The following is a 27962-nucleotide window of genomic DNA, read 5'->3' on the forward strand; positions in this document are numbered from 1 at the left end:
CAAAACAGGACACTTGCCCCAAGAGTTCTGCAGGTGTAAACAATACTGAAGGCAGGATCATATATAACTTCCCTGATATTGCCATGAGCACCGAATGATAATGAATGCTCAGTAACGAGGATGTCTGGCTAGGTCCTTAATCTACATTCTCTCCTTCCCACTAAGCATTTAGTTACTTAGTTAACAGAAGCCACCGGAGCAGTGTACAGGATAAAACACAAAACCCATCTCTAAAACCCTGTCTTACCAATTCTAGAAAACAACAAAACTGTTTTTGCAAATAGGCAATCAGTATTGTGTAAGTGACTGGGTCAGCCATCAAGGAAAACCTAAAAAAGGTATTAATTAGGGAGCTAAACAACATGATGTGATGCACCTGTGCAATTCTGGCTGGTAATTGATTGCAGAGGGCTGGACTTACAATCCTGAAATCCTAGTTTCTAGGGCAAGCTAAGCACACCCTCAAGAGTGCCTGTCTGAGAATTGCAGTTGCTAGGCAGGTATATCTTGGGTGAGGCGGTCCCTTAGATAAGTTGGTCCCAATGCTAAAAGTAGAAACCTTGAAATGTTCCTTTTCATTTCATAAAATTGATACACCAGTTGGCTGTTTAAAAAAACCCTCAAAGTAGTTTACAAAGAGAAATGTTCCTGGTAGCATATTGGCAGCCAGTGCAGTACTCTCAGAGGTGTCATACGGTGTTAAAGAAATGCCCCAGTCAACAACCTAGTTGCTGCATTCTATACCAGCTGTAGTTTCCAAGTTAAGCCCCAAGGGATGCCCCACTTAGAGCACATTGCAAACAACTTTAATGCAGATACCTACTAGGCTGTTTTGAGTTTGATTTATATACTGTACTTAAAAACCTCCAAGAAAGGAGAGTCCACCACAGAGGTCAGCAAACTTTTTCCACTGCCCCTCTGACCTTGTGGGGGAGGGCCGGACTATATTTTGAAGGAAAAAAATGAATGAATTCCTATGCTCCACAAATAACCCAGAGATGCATTTTAAATAAAAGCACACATTCTACTCATGTAAAAACATGCAGATTCCCAGACCGTTCACGGGCCAGATTTAGAAGGCCGTTGGGCCGGATCTGACCCCAGGGCCTTAGTTTGCTGACCCATGGTTCACCATCTCTTGCAGAAGTCTGTTCCACTGTTGAATAGCTCTTACTGTCAGAAAATTCTTCCTGATGTTTAGTCAGAATCTTCTTTATTGTAACTTGAATCCATTGGTTCGGCTCCTAGCCTCCAGAACAGGTAGAGGCAATTCAATACTGTAGAGTTTACAGCAGCTGTCCTCGTGCCCTGCTGATTTTTTTGACTACAACTTCCATCAGCCCCTGCTGGCCCTAGACAGTGAGGTGGGATGAGATCAGCCACCCTGGGGAGGGGGACAGCCGTGGATGCCACCTTGAGCTCGTTGAAGGGAAGGTGGGATATAAATAAAATAAATAAATATTCACCACATCATCAATTCCGCTTTCAAACTGCTTTTGACTCTTAGACAGGGAGAGTGTTCTGTCTCTAGCCTGTAACGTCTATGAAAAAAAGCACAAAATGACCATTTTCCTGAAATTCCATCTATTAGCCCTAGTGTGGTGCTGTATTCTCCCCCACCCTCTTTCTATATAAAATGACCTCAATTCTTCCATGCCTGGAAATGACTGCACTAAATCCTCCAAATGAGCTTTTCATGACCTCCAGCATTAACGCTTTAGGAAACACAAGGAAACCACTGAGAGACCCTTTATGTATCCAGGAGTGATGGAGCATTCTATAAATTGCTTCTAGTCTGAACTGCTTTGCATACATCTAGCAACAACCTTTTTCTTAAAGGCCAATGAAGAACATAGAAAGCTGCCTTGCCTTGAGTCTGACCCATGCTCCACCTTCCTGAGTGCAGTTGACACTGACTGGCAGCAGTTCTCCAGAGTTTCAGACAGAAACCTTTGGAGAGCTGCTGCCACCAGTCAGTGTCAATAGTACAGTGGTACCTCAGGTTACATACACTTCAGGTTACATACGCTTCAGGTTACATATGCTTCAGGTTACACACTCCACTAAGCCAAAAATAGTGCTTCAGGTTAAGAACTTTGCTTCAGGATAAGAACAGAAATCGGGCTCTGGTGGCACGGCGGCAGCGGGAGGCTCCATTAGCTAAAGTGGTGCTTCAGGTTAAGAACGGACCTCCGGAACGAATTAAGTACTTAACCCGAGGTACCACTGTACTCAGCAAGTGTGGGGTGTGAAACACAAGAGCAGTCAAGTACAACATTCCTAGAGTGAACATGTTTACACATGGGAGGAATGTTTGTCCAGCCAGCAGGTAAACTTCCTGTTTCCCTCTGGGATGGGACAGACTTCCTCTGCATGTGACTAGAGGTGGGTGTGGCCTCACCTGTGCAGGTAACGACAAAAGCACAGGGCAGGACAGTCACTCTCTATGACTATTTTCGTCGAAGACGCAACATCTGCTTAGCCAAAGATGCTCTCTTGGCTTTCAGCCAAGAGAGGACAAAGGAACTGTCTCCTTATGAGATAGTTTAGTGGTGTATGTTACTTTTCTAAGCTAAGTCTGCCTTCTGGGATCTGATTGTGAACAGAATGTGAGTGAGTAAACTTTTTAAATACTTTTATAGAAGACTGTGTCGTGTCTTATCTTTTATGAGGGAATAAGGGGGAAATACCAGAGCAGTTATTATAGAGGCTTTAGCAAGCCTGAGCAAACATATCCGCTGTGAGTTTAAAAGGGGGAATGTTACTCTGCTAAATTGTGAACTTGTTAACACAAGCTGGAAAGGCTATAACCAGACAATATATCCCCTCCTGCATCCCTGAACAGCAAGATGGATCAGGAGTTCAGCTCAGTATAAAGCAGCTTCCTATGCTTCCTTATGGATTCCACACAGGGAATGTTCCCAACTCTACCTGGAGATGCCAGTAGCTGAACCTGGGATTTTCTGCATGCTAAGCAGGTGCTCTACCACTGAGCTATGGCCCTTCACTATATTGAGTCACACTATTGGTCCATCTAGCTCAGTATTTTCTATCCTGACTGGCAGTACCTTTCCAGGATTTGGGGCAGCGGTCACTCCAGCCCTAAGACATTCTGCATGCAGAGCAGGTGCTCTACCACTAAGCTACAGCTGTTCCCCACTGGGACCATCTTCTGCTTCCCCATATTTCAAGTTTCTCTCACCTTCCACAAATATGTAGGCCACACTGGTCTCTGGCCCTTCATGAGTTTATTTCCGTGACAATATGTAGTCATTGACCTCTCAGTTGTCTCGATTGCAACTGCACTAGATGCAATAGCTTCAATCCTGTATGCACTCACAGATTTTCTTGGGAGTAAGGCCCATTGAACACTATGGGCTTTTTTCCCCTCTAAAGGCACGCAGCATGGCAACCTGAGAGATGGAGCCTGAATCTAGAATCCCTTTGTTCAACTCTTGCCTCCGATATAAACTCACTTGTGACCTGAGATAAAAACTCACTCAGTCCCTCTGCAGTAAAAAAAAACCAAACTAATGCTAAATAGTTTTTATATTGTGTTTCAATGCTGTAACCTGCCCTGGGACCTTAGGGTGAAGGGTGGGATAATAATAATAATAATAATAATAATAATAATAATAATAATAATAATAATAATAATATTGCAAGTGGCCTGATGCCCTCCAGATATTTTGATTACAAATCTCAGGCAGCATGGTCATGCTAAAATCGTGTGCCTGAAGCACTTTGGACAATCAGAATTATATAAATGCTATGCATTTTTTTATCCTTGAATCTACTTGGAGATGAGGCACTAAAAATGTAATAAGGTTGCTTTAAAAGCTTACTGTGTGGTAGATGCATTCAGAAGGCCCCAGGTGCGATCCCCTGCCTCTCCAGGAAAGGCTGGGACAAATCACTATCTGAAACTCTAGAGAGTGACTGCCAGTCAGTGTGGACCACACTGAGCTAGATTGACCAATGAGTCTGACTTGGTATAAATCAACTTCCTTTGTTCATCAGGAGGAATTTGAAGGAAGGAGAGATGCTATCGTACAGGTGTTGTAGGGAATGGTTTTAGGCAGAGGTGAAAGCAAGGGAGGAATGGCAGTTAAGGATAAGGATATCAGTGACTGCTAGCCATGGTGGCAATGCTCTGCCTGCTGACCTGATCCAGCAAGCTATTCTTATGTTTTTATGTAAGAGAACAAGGAACTTTGGGTGTTGTCCCAGATTATCTGTTTATTGAGCATTCATCTTGATAAAAGAATGAAAGACAATCCTAATGATAATTTTTGTTACTACTGTATATATCTTATATGGCTGCGTGTGTGTGTATGTGTGTATGATTGTATATGGATGTTTTTAGATGGTCTGTACCTGTAATGCATAATAAAGGTTTGGCGAAAGAAAGATTCATCTTGATTTGTTTTCAGAGAGACTGGACAACGGTGACTATTTAATGAGCATTCATTCTGATTTGTTTGCAGGGAGGTTAGATGACATTGCATCAAAGCAGGTGTTATTCCATACTTTTCACAGCATTGTCCCAATGCTTTCCTTAGCTCAGAAAGTCTCGTCTTTTGCAAGAAGCAGGTATGCTGCAAAAGGCCTCCTAATTAGCCATAATTGTGTGACCTGAATTTGCTGGTATGTGATTGAATCCCACCGACAATACTGACTTGGTATAAAGCTGCTCCATTTTCCCGTTTAAGTTAACCCTTTGTTCCCAACCATGAGGACAGAGATGTTTACTTTTAGGAGAAGGGTCAAAGCACAGCGGTAGGGCAACTGCTTTGCATGCAGAAGATTCAATTGTTGGCGTCTGCAGGTAGGGCTGGGAACACCCCCTGCCTGAAATCCATGAGAAGCAAAGAAAGCTGCTTTACACTGGGCTGAACCCTTGATCTATCTACCACAGAACTGTTTGGTTTTTTTAATGTATTTTTATTAAATAAATGATTTACAAAAGTATGTGCAATGTTTCTCTTATTCCCCCCCCCATGTAACATTTTTTACAAATCGGTTTCATTTGTTGAGACATTAGGAAGCAAAGGGGGAAAGAGGTGGCGGTGGGGTCGGGTGACGATGTTTCTATTTTACTTAATATATGTGGGGTTTGGTGTCAGCGTTGCTTGTGCAGGTTCTCTGCTGTTCACTTGTGTTCCTTTGGTGGTGAGAGAGGTTGGGGTTAGCCTAGGGCAGGGGTAAGCAAACCAAGGCCCGGGGGCCGGATCCGGCCCAATCGCCTTCTAAATCCGGCCCGCGGATGGTCCAGGAATCAGCGTGTTTTTACCTGAGTAGAATGTGTGCTTTTATTTAAAATGCATCTCTGGGTTATTTGTGGGGCCTGCCTGTTGTTTTTACATGAGCAGAATGTGTACTTTTATTTAAAATGCATCTCTGGGTTATTTGTGGGGAATAGAAATTCGTTCATTTTTTTCCTTCACAATATAGTCCAGCCCCCCGCAAGGTCTGAAGGACAGTGGACCGGCTCCCTGCTGAAAAAGTTTTCTGACCCCTGGCCTAGGGTGTGGTTGTTCATTTGAACCACAGAACTGTTGACACTGACTGGCAGCAGCTCTCCAAAGGCTTAGACAGGTTTCCGTCTGAAACTCTGAGAGCTGCTGCCAGTCAGTGTCAACAGCATTCAGCAAGATGGATCTTTTTGTGGGGATATTCAGCAAATTGTCATTGATGCAATAATAGTGGATTAGTGGTAGATTTACACCACAGTTTCTGCACATAATTCCTCTATATTAATTTTTCCGTGATGCTGTGTGCTATAATGCAGCAAAGTAGGACACACACACCAGGACATTAGTGGTATAAAAACTTACAGGATATCACACTGGTGGCTGATGCCCATGGGACCGGTAGGGTGGAATTCAGCACTATGCTATTACAATAATGATGTCAGCACAAGCATGTCATTCCTGATAGAATTATCTCTCCTCGTCTCTCTCTGCACTCCTCAAATCCCCTTGGTGACTGGGAGCGGACGCCGAGACCACATAACACCCGTCTTGAAAGACCTACATTGGCTCCCAGTACATTTCCCAGCACAATTCAAAGTGTTGGTGCTGACCTTTAAAGCCCTAAACGGCCTCGGCCCAGTATATCTGAAGGAGCGCCTCCACCCCCATCGTTTTACCTGGACACTGAGGCCCAGCGCCGAGGCCTTCTGGCGGTTCCCTCACTGCGAGAAGCCAAGTTACAGGGAATCAGGCAGAGGGCCTTCTCGGTAGTGGCACCCACCCTGTGGAACGCCCTCCCACCAGATGTCAGAGAACAACAACAACCAGACTTTTAGAAGACATCTGAAGGCAGCCGTGTTTAGAGAAGCTTTTAATGTTTGATGTATTACGGTATTTTAATATTTTGTTGGAAGCCACCCAGAGTGGCTGGGGAAGCCCAGCCAGATGGGCAGGGTATAAATAATAAATTGTTATTATTATTATTAGTGTTATTAGTATTAATTCCCTGGAGCCAATTTGGGGGAGCACAGGGGAGAAGAAGTAGTTATAAAGCTCTGTTGTGCTAGTGGGTATCCTTGCACAGACTTCCACAAGTATAATATTTAGCCGAATCCTGCCTGTAATTCTAGATTTGTCCCCATTTTTCTCATTGTTGAGTCCTACAAAGGCAACACTAAGACTAAAGAGAAGGACGCTGACAGGCAGTGCCACTCCGTGGGCTGAATGTGAGTAGGAAGGCAGGGAGATGGGGGCTGGTTGAGGGCAGACCAAGGTTGGTGGGGCAGTACCCCATTTGCCAAAATGAATCAGTCTGCTAGACCATCTAATTCAGCCTATTCTATCAGCTTTTGGATCCGTGGTCTATCAGAAAAAATAAAGAATAAATCAAAACAGGATTTTTTTTTTCAAAATGGGAGGTTTTCAAAGAGTATCTGAGTGTTAAGACCAATATATGTTTTATTGTTTGCTAAGAAAATTATGTGTCTATGGTTATTCCTATGTGTAATTTGGTATTTGTGTTTTTTTCTTTTTTTCTTGCTGTATCAATAAAAATCTTTAAATAATAAAATAAAAAAAATGAATCAGTCTGCACTGGGTTTATCAGAGGGAATTTATCGGACATGCACTGATTGGAAATGAAGCTGTATGTCTGCCCCAAAACCTTTGCAGGCCCAAAGCGTATTAAAAAGCAGGATCCCACCTCACTGCCACAAAACCACAATGAGTACAAATAATCATGAATGCACAATAACAATAATAATAACTTTAGGTGCAAACCAAAGTTTTGGAATGCAGTTGAATTGCTGCTGGAAGATGCTTACAATCTCGAGATGCCTCGAAGAGGATTCAGATAACTACCGTATTTTTTGCTCTATAAGACTCACTTTTTCCCTCCTAAAAAGTAAGGGGAAATGTGTGTGCGCCTTATGGAGCGAATGCACGCTGTGCAGCTATCCCAGAAGCCAGAACAGCAAGAGGGATTGCTGCTTTCACTGCGCAGTGATCCCTCTTGCTGTTCTGGCTTCTGAGATTCAGAATATTTTTTTTCTTTTTTTCCTCCTCCAAAAACTAGGTGCGTCTTGTGGTCTGGTGTGTCTTATAGAGAGAGAAATACGGTAGTTTTTCTGGCTTCCTTACGTGGGACTGAGAAAGGGCACCATCTAGTACTTGACCCCCAGAGAAGCAAAACGTCTTTGGACAGCCCTGGCTGGAATTGATGTGACTTAAGTCGTGCATTTTTAAATTTAAAAAACGTGCATGGCAGCAGGAAAGCGCGAAGGGTTGGAACAGTGACATTTTGACCCTTTCCCTCTCCCTCTCCCCTGTTACACAGCACTTGGAACAAGAGAAGCATGAACTAAGGCGACGGTTTGAGAACAAAGAAGGAGAATGGGAAGGACGAGTGTCGGAGCTGGAAAGCGATGTGAAGCAACTCCAGGATGAGCTGGAGAAGCAACAGGTTCACCTCCGAGAAGCTGATCGAGAGAAAACGCGGGCAGTCCAGGAACTCTCTGAACAGAACCAAAGACTCTTAGATCAGCTCAGCAGGGTGAGTGAGTCTCCTGTGGTTGTCAGAACTGCTCAAACAGCTCAATATTTCTTTTGAAGTCCATGCTCCTTCACCTGACATTGCTTCGCTTTCTCTTTGGTTCTGATGTGTGTAAGTGGAGTTTAGTGATTTGGAGCTGTTTTCAGCATGGGGGCCACATTACTTTGCAAGCAGGGTTTTTGGGGCCACACGATGGTGGGTGGGACTAGAGGGGAATGTGGACAGGGCAACAGATGTTACTCTTTGTAGGCAAGGCTGCATTCCAGCCACACAAAAATCAGAGTGATGTATGACAGAGCAAAGTATAAAGTGATGCATGTTGAGACAAAACAAAATCTTAATTTTATATATACTTTCAGGGGGTTTGATTCATGTGACGCACCAGGAAAAAGGCCTTGGCTGGGATTATAGTAGATAGCTCAGTTAAGATGTTTGCAGCAGCTGTGAAAAGGGCAAATTCCATGCTAATGATCATTAGGAAAGGAATTGAAAATAAAATTGCTGATATCATCCCTCTTAAAAGTGCTGTTATACACATCTGTTGTGTACAATTCTGGGCACATCACCTCACAAAGGATATTGTAGATACAGGTAGGTAGCTGTGTTGGTCTGCCATAGTCAAAACAAAACAAAAAATTCTTCCAGTAGCACCTTAGAGACCAACTAAGTTTGTTATTGGTATGAACTTTCATGTGCATGCATACTTCTTCAGATACACTGAAACAGAAGTCACCAGACCCTTATATATAGTGAGAGGGTGGGGAGGGGTATTACTCAGAAGGGTGGTGGGAATGGGGCGTCTGGCTGATCAGCAAATCTGAACAATCAGTACAGTGGTACCTTGGGTTAAGTACTTAATTCGTTCCGGAGGTCCGTTCTTAACCTGAAAATGTTCTTAACCTGAAGCACCACTTTAGCTAATGGGGCCTCCCGCTGCCGCTGCGCCGCCGGAGCACGATTTCTGTTCTCATCCTGAAGCAAAGTTCTTAACCCAAGGTACTATTTCTGAGTTAGCGGAGTCTGTAACCTGAAGTGTATGTAACCTGAAGCGTATGTAACCCGAGGTACCACTGTATCTGAAGAAGTGTGCATGCACACGAAAGCTCATACCAATAACAAACTTAGTTGGTCTCTAAGGTGCTACTGGAAGGATTTTTTTTTTTATTAGGATATTGCAGAGTTGGAAAAGATTAAGAAAAGGATTTATAGAAAAGATGAGTGAGAGGTGAGATGCTCGAAGTTTATAAAATTTTGCATGTCATGGATAAAAGTGGATAGAGAAAAGCTTTTCTCCATCTCTCTGAACAGTAGAACTCGTGGACATCCAATTAAGCTCAGTGTTGGAAGTTTAAAAAAGGACTCAGTGGCGTAGCGTGGGGGGTGCCAGGGGTGCCGGCCGCACCGGGCGCAACATTTGGGGGGCGCGTTTGGCCGGCCCTCCTCGAGGAAGCAGGAACCCCACTGTCCTCGGACCTCCTCCGAAGGCTGGCGGTGGGGCGGAGAGACCTTCTCCCCGCGCCAGCCTTCGGAAGGCTGCTCCGAAGGCTGGCGGTGGGGCGGAGAGACCTTCTCCCCGCGCCAGCCTTCGGATGGCTGTCCTGAAGACTTGTGGTGGGAGCAGTGGCATAGTGTGGGGGGTGCAGGGGGGCCGGCTGCACCTGGCACAACATCTGGGGGAGGGCGCGGAAGAGACTCGAGTGCTAAAATCCACGGGTTAGGGGGCGCAAATTACTTGCCTTGCCCCGGGTGCTGAGAACCCACGCTACGCCACTGAAAGGACTTTTCATATAACATATAAACTGCAGAACTCGCTCCCAAAGGAGGCTTTGATGGCCACCAACTTAGATGGCTTTAAAAGAGGATTAGACAAATTCATGGAGTATAAGGTTGTCAACGGTTGCTAGCCATGATGGCTATGCTCTCCCTACACAATCAAAATTCCAGAGGAGGCTAGAATGGTGTGGAGCTTGAGTCCTGCTTGCGAATTTCCTCTCAAGGCATCTGCTTGGCCACTGTGAGAGCAGGATGCTGGACTAAATGGGCTATTGGCCTGTTCCAGTAGGCTCTTCTTCCATGCATTGGGTTGCATCCAGTGTTAATCCTACTCTGTGTAGGCCATTAAGATGAATGTACCTGAATTCGTCATGTCTGATCATTTCAGTGGGACTACTCTGAGTAGGACCCCTCTGAGTAGTGCCCCTCTGGAGGCTTCACCTGGGGCAAAAAACCTGGCTAGTTCACCCCCCCCCCCCGTAGCTACGGCTCTGTCAAAGACCTAAATGTCTTGGGACCCAAATAGCTGAAGAAAACCTCATCCTTTCCCAACCTTCCTATGTCAATTTCACTTTTTTCTCTGTTTCTCGTTTTTCCAGTCTTATGTTCAACTCTCTGCATTTTTGCATCAGTTCACGATTTTTTGTTATTTGAAATTTTAAAATATTTAAAAATATTCACCAGCTTTTCTGTCAAATTTCTAGCATTCGCATGTTTGTGTGCAGTTTTGCCTAACGTACATTTTTGCAAGTGAAAATTCGCCAGCATTTTAGTGCACGTTTTCCCCAACTGACACGTTTTTGTACGTCATTTCCCCTCTTATATCCACCATTCTGCAAGCTGGTTTTTGCATATTATTTCCACATACAATATATGCATTTTTGGCATTCTTCCCCCTAATAGTTGCATTTGGGGTCATGCTAATTTGGTTGGAGAGCTGAATCACAATTTTTGAAGAAGGGCAAATATCAAAGGTTAGCTGTGTTTCAGAAGCTGCTCATTAGGTAGGTTGACACTAAAAGACTACCAAATTTCTCTTCCATCCCTAATTGCAGCCCTTCTCTGTGTGCATTTATACTTTTGCTATGTCTGTTTTGCAAATGAACAATGAGACCTGAGAAGGAACTCATTATTCAGTATGAGGTTCTTGAAGTTAACACAAACTGGAAAGGTTGCCTGAAAATGTCTTCTTGGAAAGGACTGCGGCTCAGTGCTGGGACATCTGTTTTGTATTCATAAGGTTGCAGGTTCAATCCCTAACATCAGGCAGGGCTGGGAGAGAGACCCCCTATCTGAAGCCCTGAAGAGCTACTGCCAGGCAACGTAGACCAGGGGTAGTCAACCTTTTAATGCCTACTGCCCACTGATGCATCTTTCTTGATGGTAAAATTTCCTTACTGCCCACCAGTGCTCGATAGAAGGAGGATTTCAGCTTGTGCCATAGAACCCTCCGCTGCCCACCTAGAATCCTGCAATGCCCACTAGTGGGTGGTAGGGACCAGGTTGACAACCTCTGGTGTAGACCATGGGTAGGCAAACTAAGGCCCGGGGGCCAGATCTGGCCCAATCGTCTTCTAAATCTGGCCTGTGGACAGTCCGGGAATCAGCGTGTTTTCACATGAGTAGAATGTGTCCTTTTATTTAAAATGCATCTCTGGGTTATTTGTGGGGCCTGCCTGGTGTTTTCACATGAGTAGAATATGTGCTTTTATTAAAACTGGGTTATTTGTGAGGCATAGGAAATTGTTCTTTTTTCCCCTTCAAAATATTGTCCGGCCCCTCACAAGGTCTGAGGGACAGTGGACCAGCCCCCTGCTGAAAAAGTTTGCTGACCTCTGACAATATTGAGTTAGATGGACCAATGTTCTGACTCAGTATGGTGAAGAACCATGTACAGCAGGCATGTCCAACCAGTAGATCACGATCTACTGGAAGATCCCTGGCTGATCCTGGTAGATTGTGGGACCCTTATCGATCATGGGATTAAATAAAGTTTACCGGAAGTTAACAAATAAAAGCTGAAGAACTCTGGCCAATCCTCCACAAAAAAAGCTAAAGAACTCTAGGCAATCCACCCACCTCATACATGCTCCTCCTCCATCCAATGACAATGGATAGATCACTGCCAGTTTTTTTTAATATGGGGAGTAGATCACAGTCTCTGGGGAGTAGGACATGCCTGATGTACAGCATCTGTTTTGCATGTACAGTGGTACCTCGGGTTACGTACGCTTCAGGTTACATACGCTTCAGGTTACAGACGCTTCAGGTTACAGACTCCGCTAACCCAGAAATAGTGCTTCAGGTTAAGAACTTTGCTTCAGGATCAGAACAGAAATTGTATTCCGGCGGCGCGGCGGCAGCAGGAGGCCCCATTAGCTAAAGTGGTGCTTCAGGTTAAGAACAGTTTCAGGTTAGGTACGGACCTCCGGAACGAATTAAGTACTTAACCTGAGCTACCACTGTAGACGGTTCCACATTCAATTCCCAACATCTCCATGTATTGCTGGGATAGACTCCTTAGCTTAAACCCTGGAGAGCTGCGGCCAGACAGTGTAGACAATATTGAGTTAAAAGGACCACTGATGTGTCTCAGTATAAGGTAGTTTCCTATGTTTGGCTCTTCTTGCTGCTTCGGAAGGCATACGTCCCCTTCCTTCAGCTCCCGTATCCCTCCTGTCCCCAGAAGCCGGGGATGACGTGTGCATTTCCCCTCATCATTCTTGTACCAGAACAGTCAGCGCTGCGGATTGCACAGCAATGTGCCTCGCCCCTCCTTTGCTTCAGGACGATCAATCTCAGCCTGGATGGCTTATTTGCAATTTCCAGAGCGGCTCAGGAGCTCTTGTCACTGGTTGCTAGGCGACTGTATATCACAGTGTCCCAGTCGGCTGGTGTTGCCATGGAAACAAGTATGGTAGTTCCTGGATTTCCCCCCCTGCAATTCTGTTACCGTGAGGCTGCAGATACCGTGGGAGACACGGCAGTGACGTCTGCAAGTGGCCACTGGGGGCTCAGCGAATGTCCTTTTAAAAAGAAATAGGTGTTGAGCAGTAGGGATGTTACAGGGATCAGACCTTTTTTACCCTATATTTTTATTATTTTGGAACAACAACAAAAGCAAATTCAGCTGTTTGAGCACATATCATTTTGTGATGTTTTTCAGAAGCGAGGTGTCCATATAGTCACAGGGTCACCTGTTTTGGTTGGAGGGGGCTATTCTGCAACAAGTCATTGAAGCAATAATAGTGCATTAATGGTGGGCTTATCCTGGATCATCTACACATCACTCTGCTTTATTAGATTATCTATTATTATTATTTATTTAATGTATTTATATCCCACCTGTCTCAAAAGCTGGGATTCAAGGTAGCTTCCAATATTTAAAAACATCATAATAAAATACAGATTAATAAAACAATCCCACAATCAGGACCTGAGCACAACAGCCCTCTCCCACATTGTGATTTTCAGCAACTGGTATTCTGAGGCATACTGCCTCTGACAATGGAGAGAGAGGCAGAAAGAAGCCATCATGGCTAGAAGCCTTTGATAGTCTTATCCTGCATGAATTTGTCTAATCTTTTAAAGCCAGCCCAGTTGTTGGCCATCACTACCTCATGAGGGAGTGAACTGCATATAACTTTGCGCTGTGGGAAGAAGTACCATATTTTTTGCTCTATAAGACTCACTTTTTCCTTCCTAAAAAGTAAGGGGAAATGTGTGTTCGTCTTATGGAGCGAATGCAGGCTGCGCAGCTATCCCAGAAGCCAGAACAGCAAGAGGGATTGCTGCTTTCACTGTGCAGCGATCCCTCTTGCTGTTCTGGCTTCTGAGATTCAGAATATTTTTTTTTCTTGTTTTCCTCCTCCAAAAACTAGGTGCGTCTTGTGGTCTGGTGCGTCCTATAGAGTGAAAAATATGGTACTTTCTGTTGTCTGTCTTGTATCTCCTAACATTCAGCTTCAACAGATGACTAATGAGTTCTAGCATTTTCTCCACACCTTCACAATGCATAATTTTATGCACACATTCCACCATTGCTCACCTTTTCTTTTAGGCAACTTTACACGAACATACAGATGATTGGCTATTTAAATAATTTCCCATTATCAAGCACAGGAATGATACCTTAGATGAAATGCACAATTTGTGTATGATGGGGAGGTACTGGCAGGTTTCGGGGTGATCCAGAGATTTGCACAAGTATAAAACATGCAGCAACTTTTCAGTACAGGACCCAGTTGCGATTCCTGAATGTGGCTGCCTTTCTTGGGGCCTACCTCGTTGAGAACATTACTTAAAACCCCCCCACTACAACTGTGATCCTTAGCATGCCCTTTGGATAAAAATAAACACTGAAACCATTCTCTCCATGGATGCTCTGGCAGCCATGAAACAACAGGGCTGTTTCTGAAAGCCTTCTTGTAAACTCAATACCTGGTGTTTTTGGTTTGATTATACAGTGGTACCTCGGGTTACATAGGCTTCAGGTTACATATGCTTCAGGTTACAGACTCTGCTAACCCAGAAATAGTGCTTCAGGTTAAGAACTTTGCTTCAGGATAAGAACAGAAATCAGGCTCCAGCGGTGCGGCAGCAGCAGGAGGCCCCATTAGCTAAAGTGGTCTTCAGGTTAAGAACAGTTTCAGGTTAAGAACAGACCTCTGGAACGAATTAAGTACTTAACCCGAGGTACCACTGTACAGTCATACCTTAGGTTACAGATGCTTCAGGTTGCATTTTTTTGGGTTACGGGCCGCCGAAACCCGGAAATACCGGAATGGGTTACTTCAGGGTTTCGACAGTCGCGCATGCGCAGAAGCGCTAAATTGCTCTTTGCGCATGTGCAGAAGTACCGAATCACAACCCTCACATGCGCAGATGTGCCGCTGCAGGTTGGGGACGCTGTGGGTTGCGAACGTGCATCCTGCACGGATCACGTTCACAACCCGAGCATCCACTGTATATTCCACTATCTTGGCAATCCACAAAAGGCTGTTCAATGAACAGCTTACCTTGCAAGTAATCCTGTTTTAAAATAGCTTTAGCACACAGTCGGGGGTTATTATGGAACAGTGAGGCTATGTCCCCCAGTGGAATTGGTTCAATGGTCTTGTTTTTCTTTCGCAAGCAACAAGGCGGCTGGGCTTACTTGTGGCCTGGATGCCATGAGTGGCACACGGTCTAGCCATGGAGGCTGGTCCGCTGGGAAGAATGGGGCACTGCCCCACCAACCTCAGTCCCACTTGACCTTTTTGCTTACAACCAGGACAGGGTTTAGCCCTGGCCATCAACTTCCTTTTCCGCAGTCTCTGCATTTCCTCTGTGGAACTCAGTAGGATGGAGGCAAGAATCCGTTGGCCCTCTCTGTCATTGTCTCTGGCCCCACCTACCTTCCACTCTACCAGTCCCAATGGGCACCACCCATTATGTGGGGGAAACTACTTTGAACACTTGTATGGGGGTGTGGTGTTTGCCCTCTTAGGTGGGTCATAAGGAAAGGGTTAAATGAGTGTGAAGTGATTGGCCAGTGGGAACCAAGGGGAGGAGTTAGAGTTGGAATTGTTTGGAAGTCAGTTGGGAGTTGGAGAAGGGAGAGGGAGGATAAGTCTGTGGGTCGGTCTAGTTTTGATGTGTGTGTGAGAGAGAAACTGTTAGGAGGAGTCAGATAGACCAGTGTTTCCCAAACGTTTTTGGGCAACGGCACACCTGTTTACCGGAAAAAAATCTCGCGGCACACCACCATTAAAGCCCCGCCCCGTGACGTCAGCGCGCAGCGTCACGCCGGGAGGGACGCACAAAAGTGAAAGTTTTTTCCCTCCCCCTTGCCGGGGTGGGAGGAGGCAGCAGAGCGAGGGACTGAGGGACGGCGGCAGCTGAGGCGGCGGCGGCTGTTGTGGTGGTGGCGGCGATAGCGGGCGGAGGAGGGGGCGGCGGCGGGGCTTGAGGAGCCGTCGCCGGGAGTTGCTGCTGCTGCTGTTGCTGCTGCTGCCCGGACATGCCGGCCTCCTCCTCCTCCGCTGTCTCGCGCTCCTCCCTTTTGCGCGCGCTGCCCCGCCGCTCGGCACCACCACCGCGGAGCCGCCCCCGGCTCGACGCGGATCCTCGCCGCCGCCGCCTCTCGCCGCCCGACTCGCCCGACTCCCTCCCACGGCACACCAGCCGATGTCTCACGGCACACTAGTGTGCCGCGGAACACCGGTTGGGAAACACTGAGATAGACAGTTGGGATAATCAGGAGTTATTAGGAAGGTATAGGTCAGTAAAGAAACTAAGATTAAGAAACTGACAAGAAAAATTATCTGAAACCATAAACTTGTTAAGGCTTATAAAATAAACTTGTTTATTTGGTTTAATGTTAACAACTGTCTGGACTCCGTGTGTACCCGAGAGAAACGGGTTGGTGGCAGCGGGGAAGCAATCACAGTGGTGGCACAGGGATCAGTAGACCGTCAAACGTCCGGGGATCCTGTGTGATCGCCACAGGGGGCCCCCAACATTATCACTTGTGGGTCTGGCTGTGGCACAGGCCGGTATCACACAAGAGTTGCTAAATGCTGCTGTGTGGGTGTTGCGGTGCAACTACAAAGCCTACATTGGCTTGAATGAGTTATCACAGTGCCTTCTGCTTTCCCAACAATCCCAGAAGTGGCAAATTAAAATACTGCCTGAGAGGCTCAAGTGTACTGTCCCTGTCTTGTGGGGAAATTGCATTTATTTATTTATCATCTCACTTTCCCGATAAAATGTTCCACGGCAGCTCACCCCGCACTCTTAAATTGCAACAAAAGGCAAATCAATAATCAGCAGTGATAGTTTTAAAAGGAAGATGGACAATCGATGGCTTAAACCCAAGGTTTCACACACCAATAGAATTAAAATTAAGAGGTCAGGATGCTTCGTAAATACCTGTCTAAACGAAGAGCTTCAGCAAGTAGCAGAAGGCTGCTGGGGAGTGAGGCAGATCTAGAAAACCTACTTTCCTCTGTTTGAAAGGCTACCTGGTCCCAAGTTGTTTTTTTTAAGATGAGGAATCCTAAGAACAGGAAGTGGTCTTGGAGCTGCTCATAAGTACCTTGCATTCAGACATTCGAATTTTGGTAGGATGCATAGAACAGCCTTCACAGAATATCATAATGCATAATGCAAGATGGAGCTGTTCCGCCTGGCCTTTGGGCTGGACTCAGTCTGACCCCCCTCTCATTTTTTATTTATTTTTTGATGGAACCCCTTATATGGGATTTTGTATATAAATTTTCCCTTGGCTCTTTTTGCTGGCCCATGTAGGACCAGCATGGATAGTTGGCCCTGGTGAATATTTGACGTTTTCCCCCCTTATGGACTTGATTTATGGGCTACCACTAAAACGAGGCTGTATTTCAAGCTGTATTTTAAACTGTATTTTAACCTATATTTTAATTACTGTAACTGTTTGTTTGTTTGAAATGTTTTTACTGTATTTTATATTTGGTGTTAGCCGCCCTGAGCCTGGTCTTGGCCGGGGAGGGTGGGGTAATAATAATAATAATAATAATAATAATAATAATAATAATAATAATTCTATAGCATATGTCCCAATTTTCATAGGAACAGCAGAAGCTACCTTATACCGAGACAGACTCTTAGTCCATCTAGCTCAGTATTTTCTACACATTGGCAGGGGCTCTCCAAGGTTTGGGGCAGGTGACAACCCCAACCCTACTTGGAGAGCTGGGGATTACATTTTCTGCATGCAGAGCAGATGTTCTACCATTGAACTATGGCCTTTCCTATAAAGGTTTATATAGCCAAAGGTAGATATCTCAGTCCCAGGCTGTATGGGCATTAAAAATCAGAGCGGTGACTCCCCTGAAGACTTCAGTGATCAGGCAAGGATATAAGGAATCAGGCTGCCCTTGAGGTATCCTGGAACCAAATTGTTAATGGCCTTGTAAATGTCATACACACATACATAATTTTATTTGTATGCTGCCTTTCCATAGTTAAAACCATGCTCAAGGGGGCTTACAACATGAAAAAAAATACTTAATTACCAGCATAACAAAATGGCCATAAACAATATATAAAACATCAAAAAGCAACTAAATAATAATAATAATAATAATAATAATAATAATAATAATAATAATAATAATAATAATAATAATAAATTACTTATACCCTGCCCATCTGGCTGGGTTTCCCCAGCCACTCTGGGCAGCTTGCAACAAAAGATTAAAAATACATAAAAACATCAGTCATTAAAAACTTCCCTAATCACAACCAAATTAAACAATTAACACATAAATCATAAGATCTAAAATGAAGTTGCAAAAATAAATAAATCAAAAACAGCAACAACCCTCCCTGCAACAAAACCCTTAAAGAATACACCAATCCAATAGTTTATTCAGCAGCTTCAGCTTTCGTAGCTGGAGTCAGTCCGGGCCCCACCCTCCAAAGCCAGGTGGGAAAAGGCCTACAAGACAAGTAGCAGGTCTTCCAGGGCTCACAGCCAAGATGGGAAAAGACCCTTGATACCTGACCCAGTAGTGTATATCCTGTATCCTATATCCTATATCTATATCCCATCTAAATGGGAACAGAGATTCTTCTTTAAGGTGTCAGAGGACAGATGGTAGATGGCTTAGACGTAGCCCTGTATCAGGACCATAATCTTATTAACTCTGAGTCTGCACAGACTTGCACACTCACACTGGCATCTACACAAGAAGCAAGCAGATGGTCACTTAGCTCATCATCATGACACATGGCACTCTCTCTCCCCCACCTGCCTTCAGTACAACAAACAAAGCCACTGAGGTCACTTGTGCATAAGCCACTTTCCTGGGGTCAGAGTGAAGCTCTTTTCCAGGCCCCATGCCTTGCCCTCCTTAGTAGCACAGTGCACATCCTCAGTTCTTGCTGCAATGCATTTTTGTTGCCAGCAGGAGGAGCACTGCATGCACACCAATTTAAGAAGCACAGGTCACACTCCACACCTTACAGTGGTACTTCGGGTTAAGAACAGAAATCGTGCTCCGGCGGTGCAGTGGCAGCGGGAGGCTCCATTAGCTAAAGTGGTACCTCAGGTTAAGAACAGTTTTAGGTTATGGACGGACCTCCAGAACGAATTAAGTTCTTAACCCAAGGTACCACTGTATAAGAGTGCTTTAAATGTCACTGCAGGATCTGTGCTGTGGAGGAATGGCATAATTCAGTGGTAGATCATCTGCAGCTTCAATCTCCAACCCTTACAGTTATAGTTATAAAATTTGGGTTGGCATCTGAGGCATCTGATTTATTCTGATTTTAATCTGATTTTAATCTGTATTACAGTCGATTGCTGGATTTTATGTTTTAATGTATTATATACTTTGATGTTAGCCGCCCTGAGCCCAGTTTGGCCGGGGGGGGGGGGCAGGATATAAATATAATAATAATAATAATAATAATAATAATAATAATATAATAATAATAATAATAATAATAATAATAATAATAATAATAATAATATCATCGTCATCATCATCATCATTATCATCATCTCCAGAAAGGATAAGTGGAAGAGAAAGTTTAGACAATACTGAGCGAGGTCACTTCCAGATGACCTGCGCATTGAGTATTCATCTTGATTTGCTTACACAAAGTTTGTGGGGAGGTTATGCGACATCATCAGCTGTTTTTTTGAGCCGCCATTCTGATTTGTTTGCCAGACAGTTATAGGATGTTGTGCCAAGCAATAGTTTCTCCCACTCTTTCCTGTCACTTTCCCTACCTCAAAGCATCCTATGTTTGTGGGCAGGAAGTGGGAATTAGTTCCAGCAAGGGAAATAGTACCCTCGGGATTCTGAATCTTTTTCAGCTCAAGGACTGTATTCCCTTCTGAGCAGCCTTCTGGGACTACATACCAGTGGCAGGAGGAGCCAGGGGGAAAAGCAGGCAGAACATTGAGTGTAAATTCTACTTTCGTGCAGTAGGCCGATTTCCACGCACTCTCACACGCCCTTCAGCTAGTCAAAAACAATAAAGAAAGTGTGTTTTTGCAAATTGGGGCAAGTGGGGGAGTAATGAGGAACCTCATTCCTGAGGTTCTCCCCACCACCACTGTACCAGATAAAAAAATGTAAACTTTAAACCTGATGTCCCAGCTGAAATGTTACCTAGCTATAAACACACTGGGTAGCCTTCTGCAGCTATGAGGCCAGTTCCATGTTTGATGTGGGAATGCCTTTTCTTTAAAATATATAGCAGGCAACTCTTTATCAATGGATTATTTCAAATGCTCAGGCTTCCTCCTTCATTCAGCAGATCTCATTTTCAGTTGCTGGGAGATGGGTGCCTCTGGCGCTAAACGAGGTCTATTTTTACTTTTTGCAAAACAGAATGGTAATGATTTCCTTTGGGAACATCCTAGGGCAATTTGTGAATAACTGGAACCAATTCCCGGTCTCACTTTTTGTTTCCTTTTTAAAAAGCAACATCAGCCTTGCAGGAAAGTGGCTATCCCCGAAGCTTTATTCCTGTGAACCTCCAATATTGGGGGACTTCATTGCTTCTGCACTCTGAGGTGGAAGACGTTTCTCCACATGTGTTTATCAAGTGTGATAGGTTGCTTAAGTGTCTAATGCAGATGTGAGGAAGCTTTAGCCCTCCAAATATTGCTGAACTACAACTCCCATCATCCCTGGCCATTGCCCACACTTGCTGGTGCTGATGGGAATTGTAGTCCAGCAATACCTTGCGGGTCAGAGGTTCCCCACACCTCGTCTAATGCACAATTAGAGTTAGACAGACCCAATGTCAAACTGAAATTAGGATGCAACCCTGTACTTTAGATCAGTCAGCCAAGGGAACTTAGAATTTGGAAGACACTTCCATTACAGTAGGAATGAGGGACCTATGGCACTACAACTCCCATCTTCTCTGTCCTATGCTTGCCAGGGCTGAGGGCATCTGGAGAGCTACAGGTTCTCCACCTGCTCCATCACAAGTTATGCTGTTCTCTTTTGTCCTCTGGTGGTATTGTTAGGTGACTTACACCAACTGCATGTGCCTGCTTTGAGTACAGATCTGAAAGCTCACCTGTTTACAGCTATAAGATTTTTGATCATTGCCCAATGGAAGAGCATTAATTCTCTATCTATAGCAGCACATATCGATAAGGTGTAGTAAGTTCTAGCATCCGATGGAATTACTTATTTAAGCACATCATGAATCCCAATTGTATTTTTGGAAATGCTAACCTGGTGGAACGTGGGATTTGTCACTGTCTTACATGAAGCTGCCCAGCTATGATGACAGAGCCATTCTGCCAGCAGAGAGACACCAGTGTTCAGTGGCAAGACCAAAACAAGGCAGAGTTCTACATTGAAACTGTTGGTGCCTTCGATGATTGATTGATTGCCCAGCCCTTCCATCTTTTGCAGGCATCGGAGGTGGAAAAACAGCTCTCTATGCAGGTTCATGTCCTCCAAGAGGACTTCAGGGAGAAGAAGTCATCGACCAGCCAGCACATCGTACGACTCGAGAGCCTTCAAGCAGAGGTGAGTTCCCCCCATGGCTGGAATGGTCTATGGCAGTGGTAGAGAAGCTGGAGGGGAAGGCCCATAGCAAAATGGTAGAGGGTCCAAGGTTCAGTTCCCAATGGCATCTCCAGGTAGGGCTGGGAAGAGCCGCTGGAGAGCCGCTGCCAGTCAGTGTGGACAGTACTGGGCTAAATGGATCCACTGGTCTTATTCAGTATAAGGCAGCTTCCTATGCTCCTATGTCGGTCCAAAGGCTGCAGGCAAACACACACGCCCTACCCTGACACTGCAGGTCCATACTTCCTCTACCCCATTAAGAATTGGACTATAAAAAAGGTAAAGGGGCCCCTGACCGTTAGGTCCAGTCACGGATGACTCTGGGGTTGTGGTGCTCATCTCGCTTTATTGGCCGAGGGAGCCAGCATACAGCTTCTGGGTCATGTGGCCAGCATGACTAAGCCACTTCTGGCGAACCAGAGCAGCGCACGGAAACGCCGTTTCCCTTCCTGCCAGAGCGGTACCTATTTATCTACTTGCACTTTGACGTGCTTTTGAACTGCTAGGTTGGCAGGAGCTGGGACAGAGCAATGGGCGCTTACCCCATCGTGGGGATTTGAACTGCCAACCTTCTGATCGGCAAGCCCTAAGCTCTGTGGTTTAGACCACAGTGCCACCCGCGTCCCATAATTGGACTACATTCCTCTAAGAATTGTTTGCTTTATCTGCAAAGTGTCTGTGTGTGTGTGTGTGTGTGTGTATGAGGGTGTGAGAGATAATGAGGTGGTGCAGGGAGTGCTATGCAGTCCTCCAAACATCTCCCACCATTGGTTTCATCCCCTAATTGATTCCCCCTGAAGTAATATGGTCTTCAATGGGGGTGGGGAATCATCCACCAACCCCGGTCTATGGTCCATTTTGCAAGGATTCCAGAAATGGCGAGGCCACCATTGCAATTAAGACCAATTATGCATTCAGCACCATTAAATGGTGAAGCTCTTTCTGGAATGTTCCATGTCAGCCTTGCTGGCTGGGGTGGAATAACTCCCTTTACATAGAATGATGGGAGAAAGCTTAAAATAGATTGAATCTTCCTTCTAGACCACTTAGAGTTGGAGTTTTCATGAATGTACAGGGAGTATTTTTAGTTGGGGGGAAACCCAGCCAGATGGGCGGGATATAAATTTATTATTATTATTATTATTATTATTATTATTATTATTATTATTATTATTATTATTATTATTGACATCCAGCCCGCTGCTTTCTGGATTCTGAGAACACATTCACACCATACATTTAAAGCCCATTGGTTCCCACCCCCTTGGCAAGGAAACATGGGAACTGTAGTTTGTTAAGGGTGCTGGAAGTGTAGCTTTGTGAAGGATAAAAAATACAGTTCCTACTATTCTTTGGGGGTTTGCCACATGCTTTCAATGTGAGTTGAATGTGCTTTAAATGTAAGATGTGGGTGTTTGTAGAACTAGATTTGGAGTTCTTGCTCCATTGGCAAAATTCTCCAGATTTCCGCTTTAATTCATGTTTCTAGGCCTTACGGTTATAGAAATAACATATGGCACAGGCAAATATAAAATATCTGCTCAAAGAACCCAGAGGCTGGATCAATGCAACTTTGAGCAGGAACAGAAGCTTCTATATTTCTCTCTTCTCTTTTAGCTTCCTTTGGGCCCCCAGATCCTGCCCACCATGTTGAGACTCCTGTTTTCCCAATGACCCATGTGTCTATTATTTTCTGTCCTTGTCTTTCTTCCCTTTCCCTCTTACTAAACAAAACAAAAAAGCTACAAAACCGTCCAATATTGGAGCAAGGTGAAACGAAGTGGATAAATATTTGTTGCAGTTTTGCATAATTTATTCCACTTGTGGGGGTGAGTGTCTGCCATTTCTAGCATAGAATTATTTCCCCACTCTTCCTGGGGCAGCAAAAATGTCTCTTTGTCTTGCCCTACTTGATCCTCCTGGCCAAGTAGGTTGGCCATCATTGGCATAAATGCAGAGATGGCTTTGTCTATAATTTGTGCTTTGTACCATGATTGCACCTGCAGTGGTGCTAAGCTGAAGTCACGCATCAGTATATTTGTTCTGCAGGTGAACTGTTTTGTGCCGAAGGAAGGTTGTGCAACCAAATGCATGGGCAGGTTGCTGGTAGCTTTGTGTAAATAGCTTCTGCTAGTGCAACGTTGTACAACATGGGTTGGCAAACTAAGGCCCGGGAGGCAGATTTGGCCCGATTGCCTTCTGGATTTGGTCCATGGATGGTCTGGGAATCGCCGCGTGAATCGGCATGGGGATTCTGATCATTCGGGCTGTGCCATTCCTCCCCCATGCCGCGACAGCGCCTCCTTCCTCCCTCCTCCTGGCTTCTTCCTGCCCTGCATAGAGGAGGAAGGGGGCTGGGCTTTGTTGAGCCAGGGTTGGCTGAGTGCCATTTTAAGCAGCCCCTCTCTGGAACCAGCCCTTTTGTTCCGCTCATCATCCGTCTGCCGCCGCCAGCCCCTGCTGCTCACAAGGCACAGGTAAGCATCCACCGGGGCTCATCTGGCGCTGTGGAGAGAGTCATGGGGGGATTCCCCCCCCCATATAGTCTGGCACCCCACAAGGTCTGAGGGACAGTGGACTGTCCCCCTGTGGAAAAAGTTTGCTGACCCCTGTTGTACAACATTAAAACTCAACATCTGCTATAGTAGCCCTTGCTGAGAATGTTAGAGTCCAATAGTATGTAGAGGGTCACAGGCTCCCGCCCCACTCTGTTTATTAAAAAAAAAGGTTGGAGGGCTGGGATAATCATTTTGTTTTCTTGTTTTAGAAAAGGTTTCCCCTCCCCACCTTGAGCTTTTAGGTTTCTTGGTTTCTCCTCGTCAATCCTGACTTGTCCCCTTTCTCTCCTTCCCCGTTCCCTTCCTACTTGACTGTGGAGCAGCAAATCCTTGAAGTAAGTACAGAAGTGGTCCTAGGGTCCGAAATGCATGTCCATCAGCCTCCACGTCTTGCATGCCATGCTTGTGATGCTCTTCGTGTCTCTCGCTCTCTGGGTTCTTGGCTTCATCTTTTTCTTGTCTCTGCTGGTCTGCAAGAAGAGTTGGGGATTTGGTACCCTCAGTGGAGGCTGGTCCGTTAGGGCTGGTCCACTACCTCCATTTCTTGCATGCCATGCTTGTGATGCTCTTCATGTCTCTAGCTCTCTGGGTTCTTGGCTTCCTCCATCTTCTTCTTGTCTCTGCTGGTCTGCAAGAAGAGTTGGGGATTTGGTACCCTCAGTGGAGGCTGGTCCACTACTCGCGAATCCCAGTCTACCTTCAGTCAGCTCCCATCTGCCTGGCTTCTGACTTGTATCCAGTCCAGAGGGTGGCACTGCCTATCAGCTTCCTCCTCCTCCTTAGTCTCAATGTTGCCCCCATAGAACTTAGCAGGGGGGGAGGATGGGGTCAAAACTAGAATTGGTTGGCTCTGCCTCTTATTGACTCTAGCACCACCTACTGTTGGTCTCCCTTCCTTCTGCCCCACCAGTCCCAATGGGCACCAGCCACCACTGGGTACAATCATTCATTGATAAAGGATGCTTTCATCATTGACATACGCATTGCTTTTAAGTCTTGGTATCTGTGTTGATATATCTCTCTTCCAAAGACCTTAAGACAATGGCAGGCAAACCCAGGGTGTTGCTTGACTCCACCTGCCATCATCCCTGATCATGTTGGCTGCTGGGGCTAATGGGAGTTGAAATCCAATAACATCTCGCTGGTCACTGGTTCCCACCCCTGCCATTAAAAATTGCCAGGCTGGATAAAGCTATTTCATATATCTTTTTATACATAGTTTTCTTTGTTGTTTAGTCGTCTTAGTCGTATTCGAATCTCCGTGACTCCATGAACCAGAGCATGTCTTAGAAACTCTCCCTTTCTTCTCAAAGCTTCTCCTTTTTTATGTCCATGGAGTTTTCTTGGCAAAATACTGGAGTGGTCTGGCAGTTCCTTCTCCAGGTGGATCACATTTAGTCTAAACTCTCGGCTATGACCTGTCCGTCTTGGGTGGCCCTGCACGGCATAGTTTCTTCACCACGACAAGGCAGTCATCCATGAAGGGGACATACAGTATTTTTGGCTCCATAAGATGCACCTGACCATAAGACGCACCTAGTTTTTAGAGGGGGAATGCAAGAAAAAAAATATTCTTTAAAGGGAGCGCTGAGCAGAGCCTGTGTGCATCACAGGCTGTGCTCAGTGCTCCCTTTCACAAGCTGCGCGGAGCGTGTGTGTGGCTGTTGGGGGCTTTTCCCCGAGGAGGGAGAAGGGCAACCCGTCACTGACGGTCTGCCCTTCTCCCTCCTCAGGGAAAAGCCCCCAAGAGCCACACACACGCTCCGCGCAGCTCTTTAAAGGGAGTGCGGCTTTTGTGGGAGGTGGGGGAAGGAACAGAGCCGCGTGCTCTGTCCCTCCCCCACCTCCCACAAAAGCCAGGGATAGCCGTGTGCAGCCTCCACAGGGCAGCGGGATGAAGGCTCCCCGTGCCCTGCGGAGGCTTTGCGTGGCTAAGCCAGAAGCTAGAACAGTAAGTTCTGGTTTCTGGTTTAGCCGCACAGCCTGCATTAGCTCCATAAGACACACACACATTTCCCCTTACTTTTTAGGAGGGAAAAGGTGCGTCTTATAGAGCAAAAAATACAGTAGTTTTCTACATCTCTATAATATCCCCCCTTACTTGCCTTCTTTCAAAACGAAAAAGGCCCAAACGTAGTAGCCTTTCCTCATAGGATCATTTTGACTGCCCTTTTCTAAACCTTTTTAGAACGTGATGACCAGAATTGTACATCAGTACAGTGGTACCTCGGTTTACGAACTTAATCCATTCTGGAAGTCCGTTCTTAAAGCGAAACTGTTCTTAAACCGAGGCGTGCTTTCCCTAATGAGGCCTCCCGCCGCCAGTGCCCTTCCACCGTTCGGATTCCGTTCTTAGACCGAGGTAAAGTTCACAAACCAGCACACTACTTCCAGTTTTGCGGATTTCGTAAACCGAATAGTTCATAAACAGGACTGTTTGTCAACTGAGGTACCACAGTAATGGGGAACCTCTAGTCCACAGGTCTCATTAGGCCCTGCAGGGGACCTAATTTGGCTTCTGAGACCACCAAACCCAAGTTGCACCTCTTTCCCACACGGCTGCCAAGGAGCAACTGGGAGCTTTAAGTGCCCTCTTAATAGTTCCTTGGCAAGGAGAGGCTTGAATCTGGCAACAAATGCACGCCTCACTCGGATTGGTTCCACTTGGGAGCTGCTCGTCAGTGATGACTACAAATCCCACCTCCTTTGCCTGTGTGATTTGAAATCAAACCACGCTGGCAAAGGAAAATGTTTCTACTGATGTTGTGGTGATCTGAGGTGGTTGGCGGGTGCGCGTACATAGTATGACCCCTGCTGTACACAGTATTCCAAGTGTGGTTGCACCATAAAATTGAATTTATCTAATTTGCAATTTTATATACCACTTTTCATTGTCTTAAGTCTCACAGTGGCTTACAGTGATAAAAAAAGAAAACATTCAAAATTTAAAATATAAATTAAGCCTAATTCTCAGAAATTGGAAATCTCGGAAATTTAAACATAAAATATAAGATTGTTTATTAAAAAAAATCAGAACACCTTTCAAAGACCTGAAATAAAACAGTTTTAACTAGACATCTAAAACTCAGCTGATTTTATTTTTGATCCCTTTCCTAATGATCTCTAACATGGAAGACGCCTTTTTCACAGCTGCTGTACACCTTGTATATCTAGAAATTGGTTTTTTCTTTCTGCTGAAGAAGAGCTCTGAATGTCTCAAAACATTTTTTTGGTTCTTTTAAAGCCTGTCTGCACTCTATATTGCACCTAGCCTTTCTCTGACTTACATATTTCTGAGGGGTTTTTCAAAAAATTCTTTATGGGGCCTTTTGACCTTGTGTGAGAAACAGACTGGATAACGGGAAGGGTCGGGAACTGGTGAACTGAGATTTGTGTACTAAAGAATTACAGACACCAGGACGGATGTGAGTAATAAAACATAAAACGTACGGGCAGAAAATCCCTTCAGTGGCACTGGATAACCTTGGGGGATGAGGAAATTTCCCTGACTCTCCCACACGGGGACTGAGAATGCTACTCTTGGACCTTTGCTTTTAAAAGTCTGCCGTCCACTTGCAGTATCTTTGCTGGGACAGGGTTTTGTTTACCAGCCTCTGCTGGAGGTTGCAGAGACAGAAAAGGTTCTCAACAGGAAACATCAAGAAAGTGGAGACTGGTCCACTGGGGCAAATAGGGCACTGCCCCACTAATCTCAGTCTGCCTTCAGCCACAGCCCCTACTTGCCTACCTTCTTATAATCAGCCCTGGCTGTCAAGGTCCTCCTTCTTAGTCTCAGGGTTGCCCTTGTAAAGCTCAGCAGGGAGTTGGAGGATGGGAACAAAATTAGCATCTGTTGCCTTTGCCTGTCGTTGGCTCTGGCGCCACCTACTGTTGGGCTCCTTGGCTACCGCCCTACCAGTCCCAATGGGCCCATATCAACATCAGTTGAAGCCTACTTGTTCTCTGAAAGCTGCTGTTTTTTATTGCCTTCCTTAAACATTTTTTTTTTAAAAAAAATATTTTCTTGCCTCTTCATCCT

General features: G+C 45.3%; 1 protein-coding gene across 5 annotated transcripts in view; it reads left to right on the forward strand.

Annotated features, from left to right (window-relative positions):
- The window catches only part of BICDL1 (BICD family like cargo adaptor 1), a 70513-nt gene that overhangs the window by 4093 nt on the left and 38458 nt on the right, over positions 1 to 27962 (forward strand). For 3 of the 5 annotated variants that reach the window (XR_014002942.1, XM_081174887.1, XM_081174889.1), the window contains exons 2-4: positions 7810 to 8025; positions 21210 to 21326; positions 24247 to 24258. Coding sequence is in view for 4 of the 5 variants with exons in the window: in XM_081174887.1 (XP_081031013.1) it covers positions 7810 to 8025; positions 21210 to 21326; positions 24247 to 24258 (345 nt within the window). In the remaining variant the exon portion in view is untranslated. The remainder of the gene's footprint in view (positions 1 to 7809; positions 8026 to 21209; positions 21327 to 24246; positions 24259 to 27962) is intronic. The other 2 variants (XM_081174888.1, XM_081174890.1) reach the window with 1 other exon arrangement.

Source organism: Podarcis bocagei, assembly GCF_964188305.1.
Source record: "Podarcis bocagei genome assembly, chromosome: 16".
NCBI lineage: Eukaryota > Metazoa > Chordata > Lepidosauria > Squamata > Lacertidae > Podarcis > Podarcis bocagei.